Raw genomic sequence first — 18,927 nt, 5'->3', positions numbered from 1 at the left:
CCATTTCTACAGTTTCTAAGGGCAGATCCAACAAAATTTGTTGGATTTTCTGAATTTTATTCAGATAGAAGGGGGCAAAAAATTGCGGCACCCACCTCCCCTAGCACATCAGCATGTGCTCAAGTTGAAGGCATTCAACAGCACCTTGTCTTGGGCAAAAAGGAAATGCTAAATTTACCAATCAGTGTGTGCTTTAAGTTTACGGTTATGCTACAAGACATTACAATTTATTCAAAATTGAACTGTAACCAGGATAAGACATACAATTTACAATTTATGTAATAAACCAGGTGTTTTGATGTGTCTGAATGTAATTTTGGTTAAGTTAAAGTCGAGCCAATGTGGCTGGTCAGCGGCAATCAGTGGACCATGCGCCATGATGTCACATATGGGGTTTTCCCAATCTTGTTACCAGAGACTGCGTTCCTCTTAACCAGCGGTCGGGGAGCTCAACGGCTCTGGACGAATCCAAAACCGGAACCAGGAAATCCTGGTTCTGGTTTGATTGTGCATGTGCACCAGAGATTGTGGTGAAACGAACAAGTTTTCAACAGCCAATCAGATTCAGATGCCTTTGTGGTGGCTTTCAGAATAGCCCAGAGGTTCCGATCACTGGCGCAAACCAGAAGGATTGCGGCCTCTGGGGGCGAGATATTTGGGGTTTTCCCGATTCGTATTCCAGCTGAGTGTGGTTGTGCAGTCCCTTTCTAGTTCGAAACGTGCATTTGTAATGCTGTTTTCTCCCTCACCCTCGCTCCCTCATTGATGGATCTGGTCAGTATAGGGTTGGTCAGTGTGACGGTGCCTGGTGGGTGGTTGCCACTCTCAGAGTTGCCATGGATACCTGCATGCCCTGCTTGAGGCTCGTTCTTTGCCATGGAACCACCACCCACTATCATAGGCACCTTCCCTAAGTTCATCTATTGGCGACGAGTTTAACTGTGGCAAAAATAAATCAAAATGCTACAGGACACCTACAAATAACACCTGCAATGGTTGCATGTTACTATAAAATATATTTTAATTATTTTCACCTTCCTATTAATATATTTATTTTTTCTATGATAAATGTTTAACAAACAAGTAGCAACAAACATAACAAGTAAACATAATTTGGACTTTGCCTTATTTATAAGTTAACGTACAGTTAATTCCAATTTATAGGATTCATACACTTTAAACTTGGCCTGTGAAATTTACAATTTCTAATAACAATTATTTCCTTTCAATTGACAATCATAACATCAAATGTTGAACATTTTGAGACTTATGTCAAAGCTACATAATAGTTTCCACTACAAAATGTACATTCCAACTTTATCAGTCTGAATTTGGATCAATGTTTGAACAATTTTTTAACAGCTTACAAGCTGACCAATTTTAATGCCGTCTTTCTTTTGAAGAAAGTTATTTGATTAAATTTCTTGAATTAGCCCCCGTTTGAACTTCAGATAGCTAATAAGGGCTACATGTACATACAGAAATTATTTTACACTGGAATCCTATACATGTGCCTAGTAGCGAAGAAAAACTAAGCAGGCTCTTTAACAATCCCAGCTGGGTTTTTCTAGCCTAGGCAAGTTTAAAATTACCCCAAATTCATTGTTTTTCAGTAAAAACGGTCAAAACTCACTGGAGATAAGCTCTCTTTCAGCAGCTGAAATTAGCTGATAGATGGCTCTTAGCTGCTGGTAAATAGCTGCAGATCCAGAGGAGATGGACATTTTGCTTAAAAGCGGCCCAGTGTGAAGTGGGTTTTTTCTTCATCAAAAAAGAAGGGACAGAAACATTTTCAACCTCATCTCCTTCTAACTAAATGGGGGAGGGGGAAGGGGACCCAGACCTGTCACTGATTCTGAATAAGTCTACGTTGCATGCATTTTGTTTACAGCGACAGAAGCGCAGTGTGGCACATAGGGCACTTGTTCTGTACATTAAGCCATTTGCGAAGACACAGGCTGTGAAAGTAATGTCTGCATGGTGTAACTTTCGCAGCTTTCAACTCCTCCAAGCAGATGGAGCAAACATCCTTCAGCTCGTCAATCTCCTCCTCAGTTGCAGACGGCAACGAATTCAACTTTTGGTTCACCTGGTGGCGCTGTTTAAGACTTTGCCAGCCTTCCTTGGCTGGTGTCCAGATGTTAAAGTAGAGATGAAGTATCGCCATGACGATCTGAAAAAGCGTCCATTCTAAACTGAAGTCACAGACTCTGTAGAAAAGTACAGCTGAGATAACGAGAAACTCAAACACTTTGCAAGAACCATTTATGAAGTACACATAGTCATCAAGTGCCTCCCATATTTGAGTTTGTCGAGATTCGTAAACATACAAGAAGTACAATACTAAAGCAGCGACTATTTGAGCTATGGTGATAACATTTGGCGTGATGAATGGAATCTTTTCTTTCAAGAAGTACAAATTCAGTGCCAAATAAATGGATGCTCCAAGAAGAGTTACGCAGAATGACAAGACCCGAAAGTGTTTGCGGTACACAATGCTTGGCTGCGAAGCAAGACCCAAAAGGACTGGCTCAGCTATTTCGAACATTGATCTCACCATTGCTGAAATGATTAAATAAAATATCAGTTCCAGAAGCACAAGTTTTCTACTGATCTTTGAGCCTGAAAGCCCAGTGTACAGACCAAGAAAAAAGAATCCAAACCCTTCTCTCAGACCATCTGGAGAGCTGTAAGGGTCGCCAGGTGGAGCAATGTTGTCCTCATGGTGGTAACGCTTGACAATGTTCAAAATGAACCCTGACAGCTTGTAAATTACAAAACAACAAGATGCCATTGATAGGACAGAGTTGCAAGTTAATGCCATAGTTAAGTTGAATAGCTGCAATGCTGTTAATGTTTCACTGGAGTAAAGTAAAAAGGTCAAGCCATTGTAGAGGAATAATACCAACCATAACGCCATCATACAAAGAGGAACTTTGACCCTTCGCCAGTGAAACACGACAGTGACAGTCAATCCATACATTCTGTACATCCACTGCATGATATGAGCTGATGTTATAAAATGGCAGACAATGTCATGTATACATTGGTAAATGCTCATTAGAGTCAAATAAAATGCATAGCCAAAGCAAATGCACAGCCACAAAGGTGGATCATCATTTCGGCTTGAAGGTGACATGTAGCGCAGCATCACAGGAAATGCCGTAATTGAAAAAAGTACTGGCTTGATGGAGGAAAAAACTCTGGAGTAGAACACCAATGATATTAAATACACTATCCAGGCACCAGTGATCATTAAAAATAGCAATACAGCACCATCTTCTGTGATTAAGTTCGTTATTCCTTGTTCTTCCAAAGTGTAGAAGAGGTTCAAGCTATTGTATGCATTCAAGAACAGCATGAATGTCACAACGGTGACGAAAAGCGCTTGACTGTAGAAATTAACCAGTTCATCTCGGCCCAGCAAGGAAAGTGCCAAAAATAAAACGATTCCTGAAATAAATTTAACAATGACTAATGTCAGGTTTGTTTTAAACAAAAGAATGTTGATTATTAAGTATAGGTAATCACATGATTTCGAGTGCAATTTGGGATAAATAAGCTGGAGTAAATTTTCAAAGGCTAACAAAACCCTGGCGTTTGATTGGCTCCCTGTGGCTGCCTTTGTTTATTAACCAATCAGAATGCCGCATTTGTTTATTTTTTTTGCACTGAATTTCATCATTTCTGCACTGAATTTCGTCATTTCTGCATCGAATTTCCTAAAAACTGCATTTCTCTAAGCCAATCAGATTCGAGAAATTTTTTGATGTATATTATTAGTTATGTTATAATTATTCAGTAAACATGTACATAGACTGATATGTACAGTGTAGGCTATTTTATCATCAGGGTATTGAACTCAAATATATGGCAAACACTGGAAATGCATGCTGAAGATCCTTGGTACAGTATAACCTATAGAAAATGCAGCCTGAATCATGTGACATGTTTAGACCAATGGTACTAGAGTAAAATATTTCATAGATCATAATGTCTGAAAATAATTCGACCCCATGTCAATTAAAAGTTGAATTCCACAAAAGTTTTAAGGTTTTATTCTTAATTTGTTTCCTCAATCTGGTTATGCCCAGGTTTGGAAATGACTCAGCCATTACAATTATTTTCAGTGTCAGGTTTAATATTTTCACTTTCCAGCAAACAACAAAACTGTTGCATTAAATGATCTTTAAAGTATGGCCACTAGCCAAAAGTTACTCCAGACAATGATACAACTTTTATAATATAAAACTTACAACAACAGAGATGCTTTATATTATGTCGGCATAAACTAGCTAGAAAAACTGCAGCTGATCTGCTAGCTTACTTTGATAACTCATTCAATAACATTTCTCATATACGATGAGCACTGCAGAGCAAGACTTACGAAGTCCGATCCTGGAATATAAAGATGTTGATTTAGCTTATCCAATACGTCTTTTCAACAGACGTCGTCAAGCATAAAATAGTCAAAATACGCTTCTCACCAAAACTTTGGCGTACGTAAAAATAGCTTGAATTACAATTAAAATGAAATCAAACCTACCTATAAGCTGTATAATTCTTCCATATGGTGACCAGTCGCTGTACTGTTTGACATCTAGACACAGCAAACACTCCAAAAGAACAAGAAATGGCACACGAAACACCACTTCGCTGAACGCCATGTTTCCCGGAAATCGCAATCACTACTTTCTTTATGGCACCAAATGGTACGACCAATCTGATTGGCTCGAATGCCTCTAAACCAATGAGTAACGTTTTTATATCGAATCGCTTGCTAATAGTACGAAGATTATGATTGGTAAGCGATGAACCAATGGTAATAGAGGAAAGAAATTAGCAATATGATAATTTTTCCCAGTTTGCATCGCTTTTATTCTTCACACACGTTGAATCATGGCGGCTGCTGTTGTCGAATTACCGACGCAAGAAAACTTGAATGGAGAGGTAACAGAACTTTGTGTTTTATTTGTTTGGACTCCTACTGATCTGAAGGTTATTTGTTGTTCGTTCTTGCGTTTGTCATTCCCTCTTTACGCTTATAAACCTTTCTGTATCTCAATGTATCGTGCGTACTATACCTTTACACGAGTTTCGGCCATTTGACTTAATTCACCTTATTTTAGCGATATTCCTGTAATGTTTGACTGCTTAATGTTTCTTGCATCTTTTCGTTGCACTCAAAATGTGAATTTTCGAAAAAGCTTGCTAAATAAGAGACCTGAGTTGATAAACATGAGAAGAAGCTAGATCATTCGATTAAATTAATAAGCTTAATTCAAAATGCGAATGAACGATGGATCATGCTAACTTTATTAATATGTGTACATTGTATAGTCAAACAGCGTAATGTTTTGGGCTGTTGATCCGGACCCTAGCTCAGAGCTTTTTTGTTGAAATATATAATACTGACACCCCATAATACATTAATATACCTGTGGTCCGGACTTGCCTGTATAACATGATTTGAACTGACTGCGTTGCTAAGAGAAATAAACCACTGCTGTGTTTCATTGTACATAGTGATTATTATATTCTAAGCCACTACTGAGGCCTTCCAAGGGGGGTAGCCGTGCTGCAATGTCGCATGTTTCTGAGAACCCATGTCGCCTAGCCAACAGCTGTAAATGTCGCTGTTGTTTTTTACCCTATTGCGTTGCTGTCGCATTGTGTCGCTGTGGCATTTCAGTGCTGTAATGATGTCGCTTGTCGCCATTAAAATGTTCCTGTGTCGCCAGTATTTAGGGTCTTGTCGCTTGTCACCTTTAATTTACCCCTTGGGAGGCCTCACTACTTACCATATCTCTTTGTTCAGAGATGCCAACCTGGAGAAATTGAAATCCAGAAGATCCCCAATTTTGTATTAAGGACCTTTTCCTAACCTCAACAATGGAGTAAAAAATTGAGCTTGGCCGATTTATAAAAAAAAACGTCAAAAATCTAAAGAAAATTCACCGCAAATTGCCCCAAGTAGGCGTCAAAACTTGGAGGTGTATTTCAAGCACTTTCCTTCATATCTAGGAGATAAAAAAATAAATTTTTAGTGAACTGTATGGGAGACAGTTCTGTATCCTGGGGGACTCCTGGATACGCTTTTTTGTATGTTGTACACCATACAAAAAGGCGTCTATGTTACCAACATTCCTGTATACATGTACATTGTTTTTGTCACTACTGTACAGGTTGATAAACCGTCCGATTCTGAAGACAAGCTGAACAATGAGAGTGAAGGTAGTCAGAGAAGGAGAAGGAAGCGGGGCTTTGATGTTGGCCCTGGAGGAGGTTGGTTGGTCTTTGCAAATAATTATTAATAATGAAAATAAGCTTTTTACACAACATATAAACATGCTTGTGTACTTTAATTCGTTTTTTCTTGTTTTGTTTTTCAGAAAAGGATTTTTTCTTTTTACTTTTTTCCCTTTAGGGCGCAAGTTGCATTGCATTATTTTCCATTTTTGCCATCTGGTATACGTATCCGTAATACGACATTTGAAGTAAAAACTAACTTTTTTCTTGTGAACACTTAATCCATCCAGTTTCCTTGTTGCTCTTAGCTGACTGCAGATGATATCTAATCAGTTGTTTTCCTCATACTCAAAAATTCTATCTTTACTGTGATTAAAACATGTTTTAGTGCCTTTTCACACCACAACTCTTATAAAAGCTGTTCAACAGGAAAATTTCCCCTCTTATAAATTATTTATTAATTTTCACAATGGTGCGCAGCACTCTGTTATCAATTTTTGTTATTGTTTGACCTCTTATTGTTCAATATACAGGCTCTATTTGAAGTCTCTTACTACATCATTATTATTATATTCTAATTCGCTCCCCGCTCAACCGAATTTAAAACATTTATCATGTAATAGGCAACTGACGCGGTCGTAAGACTAGAATGAATACAAATGAAGACAACGCAATATATATACCCAACACCCCGCAAATGAGGCATTGTACAGAATGCCACATAACACCCCCGAGACTTGGTTACGTAACCCATGATAAATTCATTTACACAGTTGTACCTGGCCCACGACTGACTACAAATGTAAAATCAAGTTAAACTTAAAAGTATACTGCACCGCCCATACTGTACAAATAACTCTGTTCAGCTGATTTATCCCAGTTGATTGTGTTTGATACAACTGATGTATGATAACGTTTCTGTTTCCTTTCTCTCTTTTTTTTCTCTTTCTCTGTTTTTTGTCTTTTGCATCCAAACCAAGTTAGTCCCTGCAGCTTTGGCTTGATGCCAGGATAGCGTACGTCGTGACTCAATCTTTGGTGGTAAAACAAGTCTAGTATGCTGGTTAATTGTAATTTGTAGTACTAAAATACCATGTTCATCTTGTTTCTTCCAATGTTACATTTTTCCAGAAGACTTTAAACCTTATACTTTCAATCAACCTCAAACTTCGTTAAAGTAATAGTTTTTTTTTTCCTGAAATGTGCACTACACAGAAAAATACACTTGGTGACTAAAGCTAAAAGTTTTTTAACAACTTGACAGGCACAAATCACGAACTTTTGATTGACAAGTATCGTTTAACTGACGTTTTGTCAAAAGCCGGCTTAATACAAGTATTGAATTTATTCTTCTCAAGCAGGGGCTAAATAAGTAGCAAACATTTTTTTTTTTCATCACCTAATGCAAAACATCTCTCTAGATTGTCACTATCTTTAAAGTGCGATTAAGACATGTTAATTATCCAATAGATTCCCCAGGATCTGGTGCAGCAAACGGTGACACAGAAGACCAACCTATTGACGATGGTTCTAAAGGGGAACTTATCATTGGACCTGGTGCAGGCGGCATGCAGCCACGCCCCTCTGAAGTAAAGAAAGCTTTGCCGCCTCTCACCTACCAACAGGAGGAGATGCTCAAGAAAGCCAAGAGATTTGCTATGGAACAGTCTGTGCAACAGGTTAGTTAATTAATTTAGATTAAAGTATTATTTTCTATCTGTGTTAGTTTTGGCACTTTTGCATTACAGTCAATCTTGGACAAAACTGTTGAGACACTTAGGCAAATCTACACCAATTGGGTACCACTATTTGCCTTAGAGACAAGGCAGCATATAAGTTAGCTCTACCTAAGCCCTGTACTGATTTTTTAAAACCTAAGTTTCTGTTACAGTAGGGCACAGTTGTGGAATAGCCTTCCCCACGATGCCAGAGCTGCTAGATCCTTTAGCCACTTTAAAAGGCCTATCAATTGTGTGATGTCTCCCTCATGCTCCCACACGGCAAACATGAAAATCAGTTTTTTTATTGTGTTTTAATCCATTCTTATAACTGATGTTTTTTACCGTGTCTATAGAAAGTATATGTTATGTTATGTTATTGTTCTTCCCCCCCCCCCAACCCCTATTTCAATGTTGTCATTGTGAAAACAAAGCTTGGTGAATGGTAAACCCTGTGAAACAACACTGATCAGGGGGGAGGGGGATAAAATTACTCACTTTATTATCAGTGGGTGGTTCAAGCAAAGAGGCAGCTGCAGTCTGTGTTGCTATAGCAATCTAAATATTTGATCTTGTTTGCAGGTGTTGGCCAAACAACAAGCTCTTCAGCAGCAACAGATGTCTGCACTGCAAACCGCTGCTCAGCGACAGAGAGCTCTAGCCCTCATGTGCAGGTACCCCACAAATAACTTGTCTTTCTGTTATAACATCACTGACTAATAAATACATTTGTATTCTACTAAAAAAAAATTCTACCAGGCCAAGCATGTCTTATAAAAGTATTAATAGATTAATACATGTACACATGTTATTATATTCAATTTATTAAACATGATAGTATCAATCTCCTTTCACAGGGTCTACGTTGGGAGCATTAACTTTGAGCTACGTGAAGAACATGTTCGACAGGCGTTTATTCCTTTTGGTCCAATTAAAAAGATTGACTTGTCCTGGGATCCTCTCACAATGAAGCACAAGGTGGGTTCTTTGTGATAGTTGCATGCATGTAAGGGACCATTCATTTTTTAGAAGGGGGGAGGGCCGGAGGAATCTTGGGGGGGGTCACTAATTTTTTACAGTGGCAAAAGGGGAGGGTCATCGTTATTTTCGTTTTTGAAAAGGGGGGGTCGCGTAGAAAAACACTGCATTTTAATCCAAATCAAAATATTAAGTGATATAAAATGTGACAGGCCAAGCACGACTCCCGCTGGTTGCTAAATGTTAGCCTTCAGTCTGTTAACGGATGATTTGATTAACGCTCTCTATTTGATTTGATTAACGCTTTCAGTGATGATCTTTATGCCATTGTGTTTGCTAGCTCTGTGACATATTTTGTTAGGTTTATCGGCTCATGTTTGTTGAAAGATTCTTAAAAGCCTTTAAAGGAATGTTGTAGTCTATATTGTGTATCGGATTGATCAGTGGATTTCTAACTGTCAACTCGTATTCTGAAGTGGCGGTTAGTTCGTAGGATAACGTTTCGTTACCACAGTTGCGAGGGTCTATAAAGATCCCAGTCTTTTGAAGGCTTGCAGTCTCTAAACATTGAGAGCAATGGTTTCTTTGAGTTGTTTTTAAGCTCCCCTTAGTTTGAGTTGTTGTGATTTGCGCTCTGGGAGCTATAAAAGACATAAAACTTTACCTCCATTATTGTTGATCTGTTTTGTTGCGTTACTTGCATCCACCAAATAAATTCTATGGCAGTTTGATTACTGCGTTTGAAGTCTCTAGTATGCCGCAACCATCTCTTCTGTCAAATGTTTTATCTAAAGCAAGACTCAAGTTTCGGTCCTTCAGTGGACCTCATCAGATGCTCCTATGTCAAAGTCTCATTGAATGATTTGAAATCAATTGATTTGCCGTGTTTGTACTTGTCTGCAGGATCGAAAATTCTGGTTTTTAATTGGCTCACGTAAATGGACCAATTGTGTTAATGTAGTTTTGATTCGTGCCTAAGTGTGTTTGTTTATAAGGCTATTTTTCGCATTTTTGACCGTTTAAGGTCACTTCTGATGCTAAAGAGTGCGAGAGTAGTGTTCCACATAATGAAGAAGGGCTTCAATTTGTGTATATAGCACGGCGTGCGTTTGACTGTAGCATAGATTTTTTTGCGATCAAAGATAATCTTGTGCAACACAGCGGAGTGGAGCTCTGTCAAAAAAAAGAGGTTTGATGTGATTTTTTTTTTTGAGGTGCATGTGTGTGTGGGGGGGGGGGGGTCGCAAAATTTAATATTGCACTTTTGGGGAGGGCCTTCATTTTTTTACTCTACTATAGGGGGAGGGCCAAAAAGTTTCAACTGAATACACACAGGGATTCCTCCGGCCCTCCCCCCTTCTAAAAAATGAATGGTCCCTAAATAATTTTTTATGTATCATCATTAAAATTTTACTCATTACGTACAAGACTCTAAACGATCTGGCGCCTTCAAACGTTCGCGATCTTCTTACTCCTTACACTCCACCTCGTCAGCTGCGTTCATCTTCTAAAAACCTTTCAATTCCGAATTTCAATTTGAAAACATATGGCGCAAGATCTTTCTCTGTGGCAGCTCCTATACTCGCGCTATACAAATAGTTTACTATTATTATTGTTATGTTCTTTACGTAATGTTTGCTTAAAGTCCTTAGCGCCGAGACCAAACCATGGTCCTGGGGCACTAAATTATTATTATTATTATTATTATTATTATTATTATTATTATTATTATTATTATTATTATTATTATTATCAAAAGTCTCATTTGCGATCCTCCGATCCGCCTTAATCTGCCTAAGGGGATCAAGAACTGTAAAGAGAAACAGGAACATTGACATTTATGATATGGACTTTCAAGTAGAGAATTCTCGTACTGCAATTTAGATCGAATATTTTTTTTTTAATATATAGTTCTTCTTTTATTATTGCTCTTGAAGTCGCTTTTACTATTTTTCTACATTTTTAAAGACACTGTTTTTATTATTATGTAAATAATATGTTTATATATAAAGTTCTTATTCGAATAGTCAAATCATTGTAATTCTTTTAGAAATTGGTTAATAAAGTGTTTATTTATTTTATTATTAAAAAAAATTATTATTATTATTATTATTATTATTATTATTATTATTATTATTATTATTGTTATTATTATAATGAAGACGAGTGTATAAACAGTTAACTGATGTTTTTCTCTCTGTAGGGTTTTGCCTTTGTGGAGTATGATTTACCAGAAGCAGCTCAGCTTGCTTTGGAACAAATGAATGGAGTTCTGCTTGGTGGGAGGAACATCAAGGTTTGCATCTATGTTATACTGCATGGTTTATTTGTATTATTTTTTTTTTACATATTCGTGAAGAAATAAATGGGAGGCATGGTGGCCTAATGGTTAGTGCGCCAGACTTTGGGATCTTGTGGTCCGGGTTCGAGCCCTGGCTGGGGTCACTGTGTTGTGTTCTTGGGCAAGACACTTTACTCTCATATTGCTTCTCTCCACCCAGGTGTATAAATGGTACCGGCGGCATAATCCTGGGGGGAGGGGTACCCTATGATGGACTAGCATCCCATTCAGGGGGGAGTAGAAATATTCCTAGCTGCTTAATGCTGCTGAAACCGAGATAAGCTCTGGCAGTATGGGCCGCATGGCTTGAGGCTTCCCTTTTTTTATTCTTGAAGAAAATGTTATGGAGATTTTTTTAAAAAAATGCTTTGTTCCTTTGTTTAGTAATTTAGTTTCAACTGATTTAGCTTTGTTGATTCAGTTGAATCCCGATTACTTGAACCTCCCACTAACTCGAACTTTTTTCAGTTCCCCTCTGGGTATTGTTCTTACTAATATTATCCTTGATAACTTGACCCCTGAAAACTCAAATCTTTTTTTGGTTTCCCTTGAAGGTTTGAGGGTTTGAAAGTTTAATTAAGTTATTTAACGTGTATTGCTGCAGGTTTGGTAGAACTACACTTACATACTATCTTGGGAAAAATGTAGTTATTTTAAACGTGTTTGTGATTTAGTGTTGTCTAATTGTGTTTACAATGATGGCAATGATTGCTCTGTCTTAGGTGGGTCGTCCAAGTAACGTTCCACAAGCAGCTCCACTCATTGAGCAGTTTGAACAGGAAGCAAAGAAGTATGCAAGAATTTATGTTGCCTCAGTTCATCCAGACTTGGCTGAAGACGACATCAAAAGGTGATTATTCTTTTGAACTCCCCAGCTGTTTTCATTGACGTGTACCGCTACCATTTTTGTGGTCAATGGTATATGAGCTCATATACATGTACCATTGTCTGTCAACCAATCAAAACTCAGGAATTGCAATATACCATTGCTAGTTTTTAATAAATGTACATGTCCTGTAACTGTGCTCATATCATTGGTGACTCCTTCTAAAATGTTCTACGATTGGTATAGCATTTAATGGAGCCAAAAAATGCCAATGGTGGAATTGAACACAGTAATTTTTGTGCATCGTGCTGATAAATGGTTACAGCAATTAGATATTTGCAGGAGCGCCATTACGTTTATGGTCTGTCTTCTTAGAATGTATGATAATGAATATAAAACAAAGGAAAATGCCATATTGTACAAAGGGTGAAATTGAACTACATGTGCAACTTACAGATACATGTAGTAAGTATGTGTATTTCACTTAGTTTGTTTGTTCTTACAGGGCAAAAAATTGTAAAACTCAAAATTAATGTGCTTGTTTTACCTTCATTTCAGTGTATTTGAAGCATTTGGTCGAGTACAAAGCTGCGCTCTTGCCCCAGACACCATGCCAGGCAAACACAAGGGATACGGCTTCTTGGAGTATGAAAACCAACAGTCAGCGACTGATGCTATTGCCTCTATGAACCTGTTTGATCTGGGAGGACAGTACTTGAGAGTCGGCCGTGCCATCACACCTCCAGCGTCAGCACAGAGCAGTAATGGAACGCTTCCTCCGGCAGCAGCTTTGGCTGCCGCTGCAGTGTCGGCAAAGATACAAGCCCAGGAACAAGGACTGACAAGTACATGTAAGAAAGAACTAAGTCTTTTCGAGTTTTTAAACCCTTTATTTCTGAGAGCCATCGACATTCTACATGTACAATCCTCCAAGTTACATTCATTTTTGTCACCATGGCAACTAGAATTTTGGAACTGGCAACTAAATTGTAGTCCTGGCGACTTCAAGAGGACTGCTCTGGAGCTTGAGCAGACTATCAACAGTAAAATTCTGAATTAAAAACTGCTCTGTACATTATGGACTCACTTTGAAAAATTTCTGGGTTTTTATAAACTGATCTTTTTATTCTTTTTGTTTCTTTCATTGAGTTTTTCCAGAGAAAAATTTTGCGCTAAAATTGTGTTTCATTCGCGCTTTTTGTTGGCTAGATTTACAGATAGTAATATTTTGGCGGCCAAAATTTTCTATTGGCGACTTCACCAGTAAATAGATAGTCGCCAAGTGGCCACTAAGGAAAAAAGTTAACTTGGAGGGTTGATGTAATACAGAAATATGTACATGTACTGTAATACTAAAAAACTAGAGGTGTCTACCATAGGGAGGTGACCAAGAAGTGTCTAGCATACTGCTTTCCACCTTAAGGGAAATTGTCTACTTTGGAGAGGTGTCCACAACAACAAGTGTCTGGTGTCCACCTTAAAGTGCCACTATGATCAAATTTTCGATTTCTATTTTTTTACATTTTCTGTACAATAAGACTTTCTTACACCTCAATTTTCAATCCATTACGAACATCAGAAGTCTTTTTATTTTAACGTTTATTTCATATTTACGGCATAAAAACTTCCAGCTTGGTTGCGAACAGGGAGAAAATGACGTCAAAGGCTGCAAATACCTCACGGATTGAAATTATAATAACAATTTGTATTGAAACTCACGCGAAAAGCAACAAAAACTTCGGGCTTGTTTTCCTGCAATTTTCTATGCTGATTGTTATTCTAATTTCAACCCGTGAGGAATTTGCAGCCTTTGAGTCATTTTCTCCCTATCCCAGCCTTGGAACACGGTTGTTTAATGGCGGCGTAAATTATCGGAAATAAACATTAAAATAAAACGACTTGTGATGTTCGTAATGGATTGAAAATGGCAGGTGAGTAAGAAAGTCTATTGACACGAAAATGTAAAAAAATGGAAATCGAAAATTCATATAGTAGCACTTTAAGGGAAAGGTTTGCCTTAGAGAGGTGTTCACCTTTATAAGGTGTCCACTTGTATAGGTGTACAGCATGTGGAGGTTCCTCCTTCGTTGTCCCTATGAAGGTGTCCAGCTTGAACAGAAGTGTCTAAGAGAGGTGTCCATCTTATCTAGAGGTTTTCAGCTTACAAAATTGTCCCTCATGGCGATATGCCTACCTTAAGTGAAGTGTCTGCCTAGGATAGGTGTGCACCTTAAAAGCAATGCTCACCAGGGATGCCACCAGTTAGATAAGAAATTTAAAAATGGCTATTTTAATTTGTAATAATTCATTAACAAGTTGCTTTTTGTTTTTCTCTACAGTTCCAGCAATCACAATCGCTGGTAGTACAGTGATTACTTCTATTGTGGGTACAGCAGGCTTGGTCGCTTTACCAACTATGGCAGCAGGAACTTTGACCCCAGGAACCCTCGCACCAGGAGTGATGTCAACGAGTATTGCTGCACAACCAATCATGACTACAGCACTGTTGGCAGGTAACGTGTCCCTGATTATTGCAAAGTATGTTTGCTGTTCTAAATAATGTTTCCTGCCATACACACTTGTGATGACAGTTCAGGGCTGTCACTAAGGGCCGGGGGCCGGGGATTTTCCCCGGCTACAACGACTTTGAGCCCCGGCTACTTTGACTGATACAAAACCAAAACATTGGAAAGTGAAAAATACATCAAATGACAAAATTGTAAATTAAAAAACAAACCAATAGTTTATTAGTGCAAATTATTATTACCGTATTTTCTCGGTTATAAGGCGCACTCGGTTATAAGACGCACCCCAAACTTGGCAACTTTGTCATCCTAAGTTTCCAAACTGAAAAATAATGTTCCGAAAACACTCGGTTGTAAGACGCACCATGAGTTTGGAAGTTAAAAAGATGCAGTCATCAATTTAAGAACAGTTCTCCTTACAGAATTTGAATGTTTGAATGTTGCTCATACTCCTTGGTACAATTTTCAGGTAAAGAGGTAACATTTCCTGCTAATATAAGGCGTAAATTAGCTCGAGGTAAACATTTTTCCATCGTTTTGCTTCGATCTTGGCTGCTCAGTAACCTGGCAAATGTGTAGTTTCCAGTGACCACTGAGTTTGAAGCTTGGTTACCAAGTTCTCAAGACGCTTCGTACTGCTTCGCGCCCTGTTCGCACTTTGTTTATCGAGTGGTTTTCAACGATTCTCAGGCTTTTTTGGTGTTTCCTTGTCTTCTAAAGTCATTTATCAACTTTCCAAGATGGGGAAGATTTGTTTAATATGAGTATGCCTGAATTTCTTTGTCTGTTTCAACATAATGCTGACATGTATACGTAAGCAGTCGTTACCAAAACTTGTCAACTCGGATAATAAACTTTTCGTTGAAACTTTCCTGGATGTTATGCATGCTTTTTTAATTAATTATTATTATTTTTTTTTGCTTTTTTGCATTGCTGCTTACAGGGGTCGAAATTGAAAAAATTCTTAAGTTGCCACTTGCCGACTAATTGGTAAAAAATAGTCGCCAAATGCAAGTTTTTAGTCGCCAGATTGTAAAATACTCCATTTCAAGAGACACAATCCATGGGCATACATGACGTACTTGGTGCTCAAGGGTTTGCAATGCATTATAGGGTGATTTTAGATGCAGTTAGCCATATGCAAGTTTTCCAATGTGAGAAAATCTTTTACAGCATGTTATTTTGAATGTTTAGAAGCAAAGATCCTTTAATGTAATTTTCTGGAAGAACACAATACCTGAATAAATAATTCATCATCAACACAGAGAAATGTTGGTCGCATTGGCGACCATATCAGTCGCAATTTCAAGCCCTGCTGCTTACAAGTACATAATTTATCAGTTTGTTGTTGTTTTTCGCATGTTTTGTCTTCTAGCACTGTCAAAACTGTACATTTTTAATCACTATTTTTTAATTATTTAAATTTTACTCTGAATTCACAGGACCACCAGCAGCAGTAGTGACACCAGTTGCTGCCACACCTGTGGTCACAACCACAGGTCTCCCAGTCCAGTCAGCAGCAGTCCAACAACTGCAGCTTCAACAACAACAATTTCAACAACAGCAGTTACAGCAACAACAGCTACATGTACAACAACAACAGCTTCAGCTACAGGAGCTGCAGCAGCAGCAGTCGGTGCAGGTCATCGCGCAACAGCAGGCTGAGGTGCGTGCCAAGATAGAGGAAGAAACACAGCGGAAGGTGGCAGAGAGCAGCATTAGCCACGAGGAGAACATGTCAATATCAGGAAGTAACGCGAGATACATGGTCATGCAGAAGTTGTCACGCAAAAGTGAGGTGAGTGCAACATTGAGTCTTGCTTGTAAATTTAGGTTACATGTACATTATTTGATTTAAACATTTATATCTCAGCATTAGGGATTGATGAGCCATTGAGGTAGAGTAAGCTGTAGTCCCCAGATTAATGAACGCCTGGTTTCAGGCTACACCAGTTTACAGTTTTCTATTGATAAAAACCCTCAGAACAAGAAAGAATGTTTGCTGTTTTTATTGCAAACGTTCACCTATCCAATGATTAAACTGTAAAGATTTGGTAGTCAGTGTGAAATCATGTTTTATACCCCTGATAATACATCATTTTTGCATGGCATGTTAATGCTTCGATGCTAAAGAGAGCATCGCAGCAGGCAAATATTCTTAATGCAGTTACATGTAGTCAATGCTATAGCTGTGATGTTTTTGTCTTCAGTCCAAAGTGCTTGTTCTGCGTAACATGGTTGGAGTTGAAGAATTAGATGAAGACTTGGAGCATGAGGTAACAGATGAGTGTAGCAAGTTTGGTGTGGTCAATAGAGTTGTGATTTATAATGAAAAGCAAGGTGAAGAAGAAGATGCTGAGGTCATTGTTAAGATCTTTGTCGAGTTCACACAAACATCAGGTAACTATGACCACTAAGAATCTCCCACTGTATGTACAGTAAATGTAATGCACCTATCAATGCCAAGCCCCGGGGTGGGGGTGGGCAGACCCAGGGGAGTTTGCATTTTTTTGGAAGCCAGAGTCAAATGCCCCTTCCCTGGGCACCTAGTGAATGTCAAATTTCACAAGGTATCTCTTCTAAATTTCTAACCCAGCAGACTATTTTAGATGTCAAAATCCCTACCCTGGGAGAGCTTCAGTGTCAAATTCCCGTGGGTTGCCCCCACCCACCCTGGGGCTTAAATAGCAGTTTTATCCAAATAGGTGTGTTCAATACAGTTAACATCGCGCAAAATTCACGATCAGTACATTGACATATTGATGTGCGTATTATTCTTCGATAAATTTCGAGTAAAATGCGAAAGTTTCAGGCGAAGTTATTGGAAATTTTTGACAGGCATACAGCACGTCATTTATTTTGATCGAGTCACCTTAAATCTGCACTAAAAACATTAAAAAATTTTTGTTTCGGAAATTTTATTATTGATCTATTTTTTAGTGGGCTCCCCCCCCAACCTAGTTTTATGTAACCTTAATTTTTTCCTTTGATAAGTTGACCCATTTCTAATCACTTATTTTATTTTTTAGTGTCTTAGGAATTCTAACATTATATTAGTTTTAGCTAACCTCTTTTTAATATAGAAATGTAAGCGCATTGAGTTTTTTAAATGTGCCCAAAAAACTTTATTATTATTATTATTATTATTATTATTATTATTATTATTATTATTATTATTATTATTATTATTATTATTATTATTAAAGCATTCTTGTGTGGACGGGGAAGAAATTGGTATTTCAGTATTGCTTTTGTTTATGCTGTTTTTCATGGTGGCTTATTCACATATTCACTTTTTTTACTTTTATTGGTTTGTTTTCATTTTCTGTAAACAATGGAAACCAATTCCAGGTTTGAACACAATTGTTGGAAACAGTCATTAATTTTATCTGTTTCCTGTCTTTACAGAAGTTGAGAAGGCAGCCAACGCTCTTAATGGAAGATGGTTTGGAGGCCGAGTTATTAAAGCCGAGGGTTACGATGAAATCAAATTTAGTGCAGGAGATCTGTCTGGATAGCATTCATCCTTGTTCAAGAGTCGCCCTGTTCACCTACCGTTACAAACAGAACTAGTAATTTTGTTTGGAGTCATTCACTGTACATTTTGCGTTTCTAAATTCTGCACAAAACTTGCATCTTTCCATACACAGTGCAAACTGTTTAGTCAGAGATAACATGCAAGTTGCAGAAATTTAATCTAGTAAGTAATTTACAAAAGAAGCACTGATCGAGATCTCTAATTGTACTTGGAAGGTCTTTTTTCCTCATCTGGAGAGCGTTGTTGTACATAATTTCAAAAGCTCAATAGGTTTTATTTTCAGTTGCCTTTTGAATAGGAAGCCTTAATGTCATAAGTCCCCAGCGTTGACCTTTTAGGCCATTGAGGGGGGGGGGGGGGGGGGGCAGGGGGTCTGAGCCTCCCGCCCCTTTTCCCCCGGGCTCCCGCCCCCTGTCCCCCTCCACTATTGAATTGGGCACTTGACTGTTGCTTTGAGATGCTCAGTGATAGTCTGCAAGCAGTTGTAGTTCCTTTTTCATTCATGGATTGAGTGAAAACAAACATGAATATAAGTGCTACCCCGATACTGAAGGTCACTACTGTAGTTTTCTCTTACTCAAGGAAACCCAATGAAAAAATGATTTTTTTTTTGTGCAACAGTGCTTAAATTACAATAGTGTTGCGTCAATCTTCATGTACAGTTGTACCACTTATATGGGATAGACTACTTACTGTATCAGGCAGCTCAAGTCCTCATAGCTAAGACCACAGTAAAATCTCACTGAGACCAT

At 38.2% G+C, this 18,927-nt stretch overlaps 2 protein-coding genes across 4 annotated transcripts in view; one reads left to right on the top strand and one right to left on the bottom strand.

The window, feature by feature from the left end:
* Positions 1–4,944, bottom strand: part of LOC144642533 (RING finger protein 145-like) — a 38,090-nt gene extending 33,146 nt beyond the window's left edge. Inside the window, exons 1-2 of one of the 2 annotated variants that reach the window (XR_013568745.1) lie at positions 4,547–4,944; positions 1,376–3,453 (exon numbers count right to left, since the gene is read on the bottom strand). Coding sequence is in view for 1 of the 2 variants with exons in the window: in XM_078501507.1 (XP_078357633.1) it covers positions 1,886–3,453; positions 4,547–4,667 (1,689 nt within the window). In the remaining variant the exon portion in view is untranslated. Of the gene's footprint in view, positions 1–1,005; positions 3,454–4,546 lie in introns of those variants that run through there. The other variant, XM_078501507.1, reaches the window with a different exon arrangement.
* LOC144642532 (poly(U)-binding-splicing factor PUF60-like) lies at positions 4,836–18,185 on the top strand. 2 transcript variants are annotated; one of them, XM_078501505.1, is made up of 12 exons: positions 4,836–4,950; positions 6,186–6,285; positions 7,720–7,928; positions 8,550–8,641; positions 8,825–8,945; positions 11,149–11,241; positions 12,009–12,136; positions 12,671–12,963; positions 14,452–14,625; positions 16,080–16,435; positions 16,848–17,037; positions 18,046–18,185. In XM_078501505.1, the coding sequence occupies exons 1-12, from the start codon at positions 4,900–4,902 to the stop codon at positions 18,153–18,155; spliced, it is 1,917 nt and encodes a 638-aa protein (XP_078357631.1). In that variant the 5' UTR covers positions 4,836–4,899; the 3' UTR covers positions 18,156–18,185. The 2 variants fall into 2 exon arrangements, with proteins under 2 accessions (XP_078357631.1, XP_078357632.1); XM_078501506.1 differs by lacking the exons at positions 4,836–4,950; positions 6,186–6,285 and adding an exon at positions 6,317–7,290.
* Positions 18,186–18,927: the final 742 nt, after the last annotated feature.

This window comes from Oculina patagonica, chromosome 2 (assembly GCF_052425735.1).
Source record: "Oculina patagonica isolate OP01 chromosome 2, crgOcupat, whole genome shotgun sequence".
NCBI lineage: Eukaryota > Metazoa > Cnidaria > Anthozoa > Scleractinia > Oculinidae > Oculina > Oculina patagonica.
This window is presented reverse-complemented; position numbering and strand designations above follow the sequence as displayed.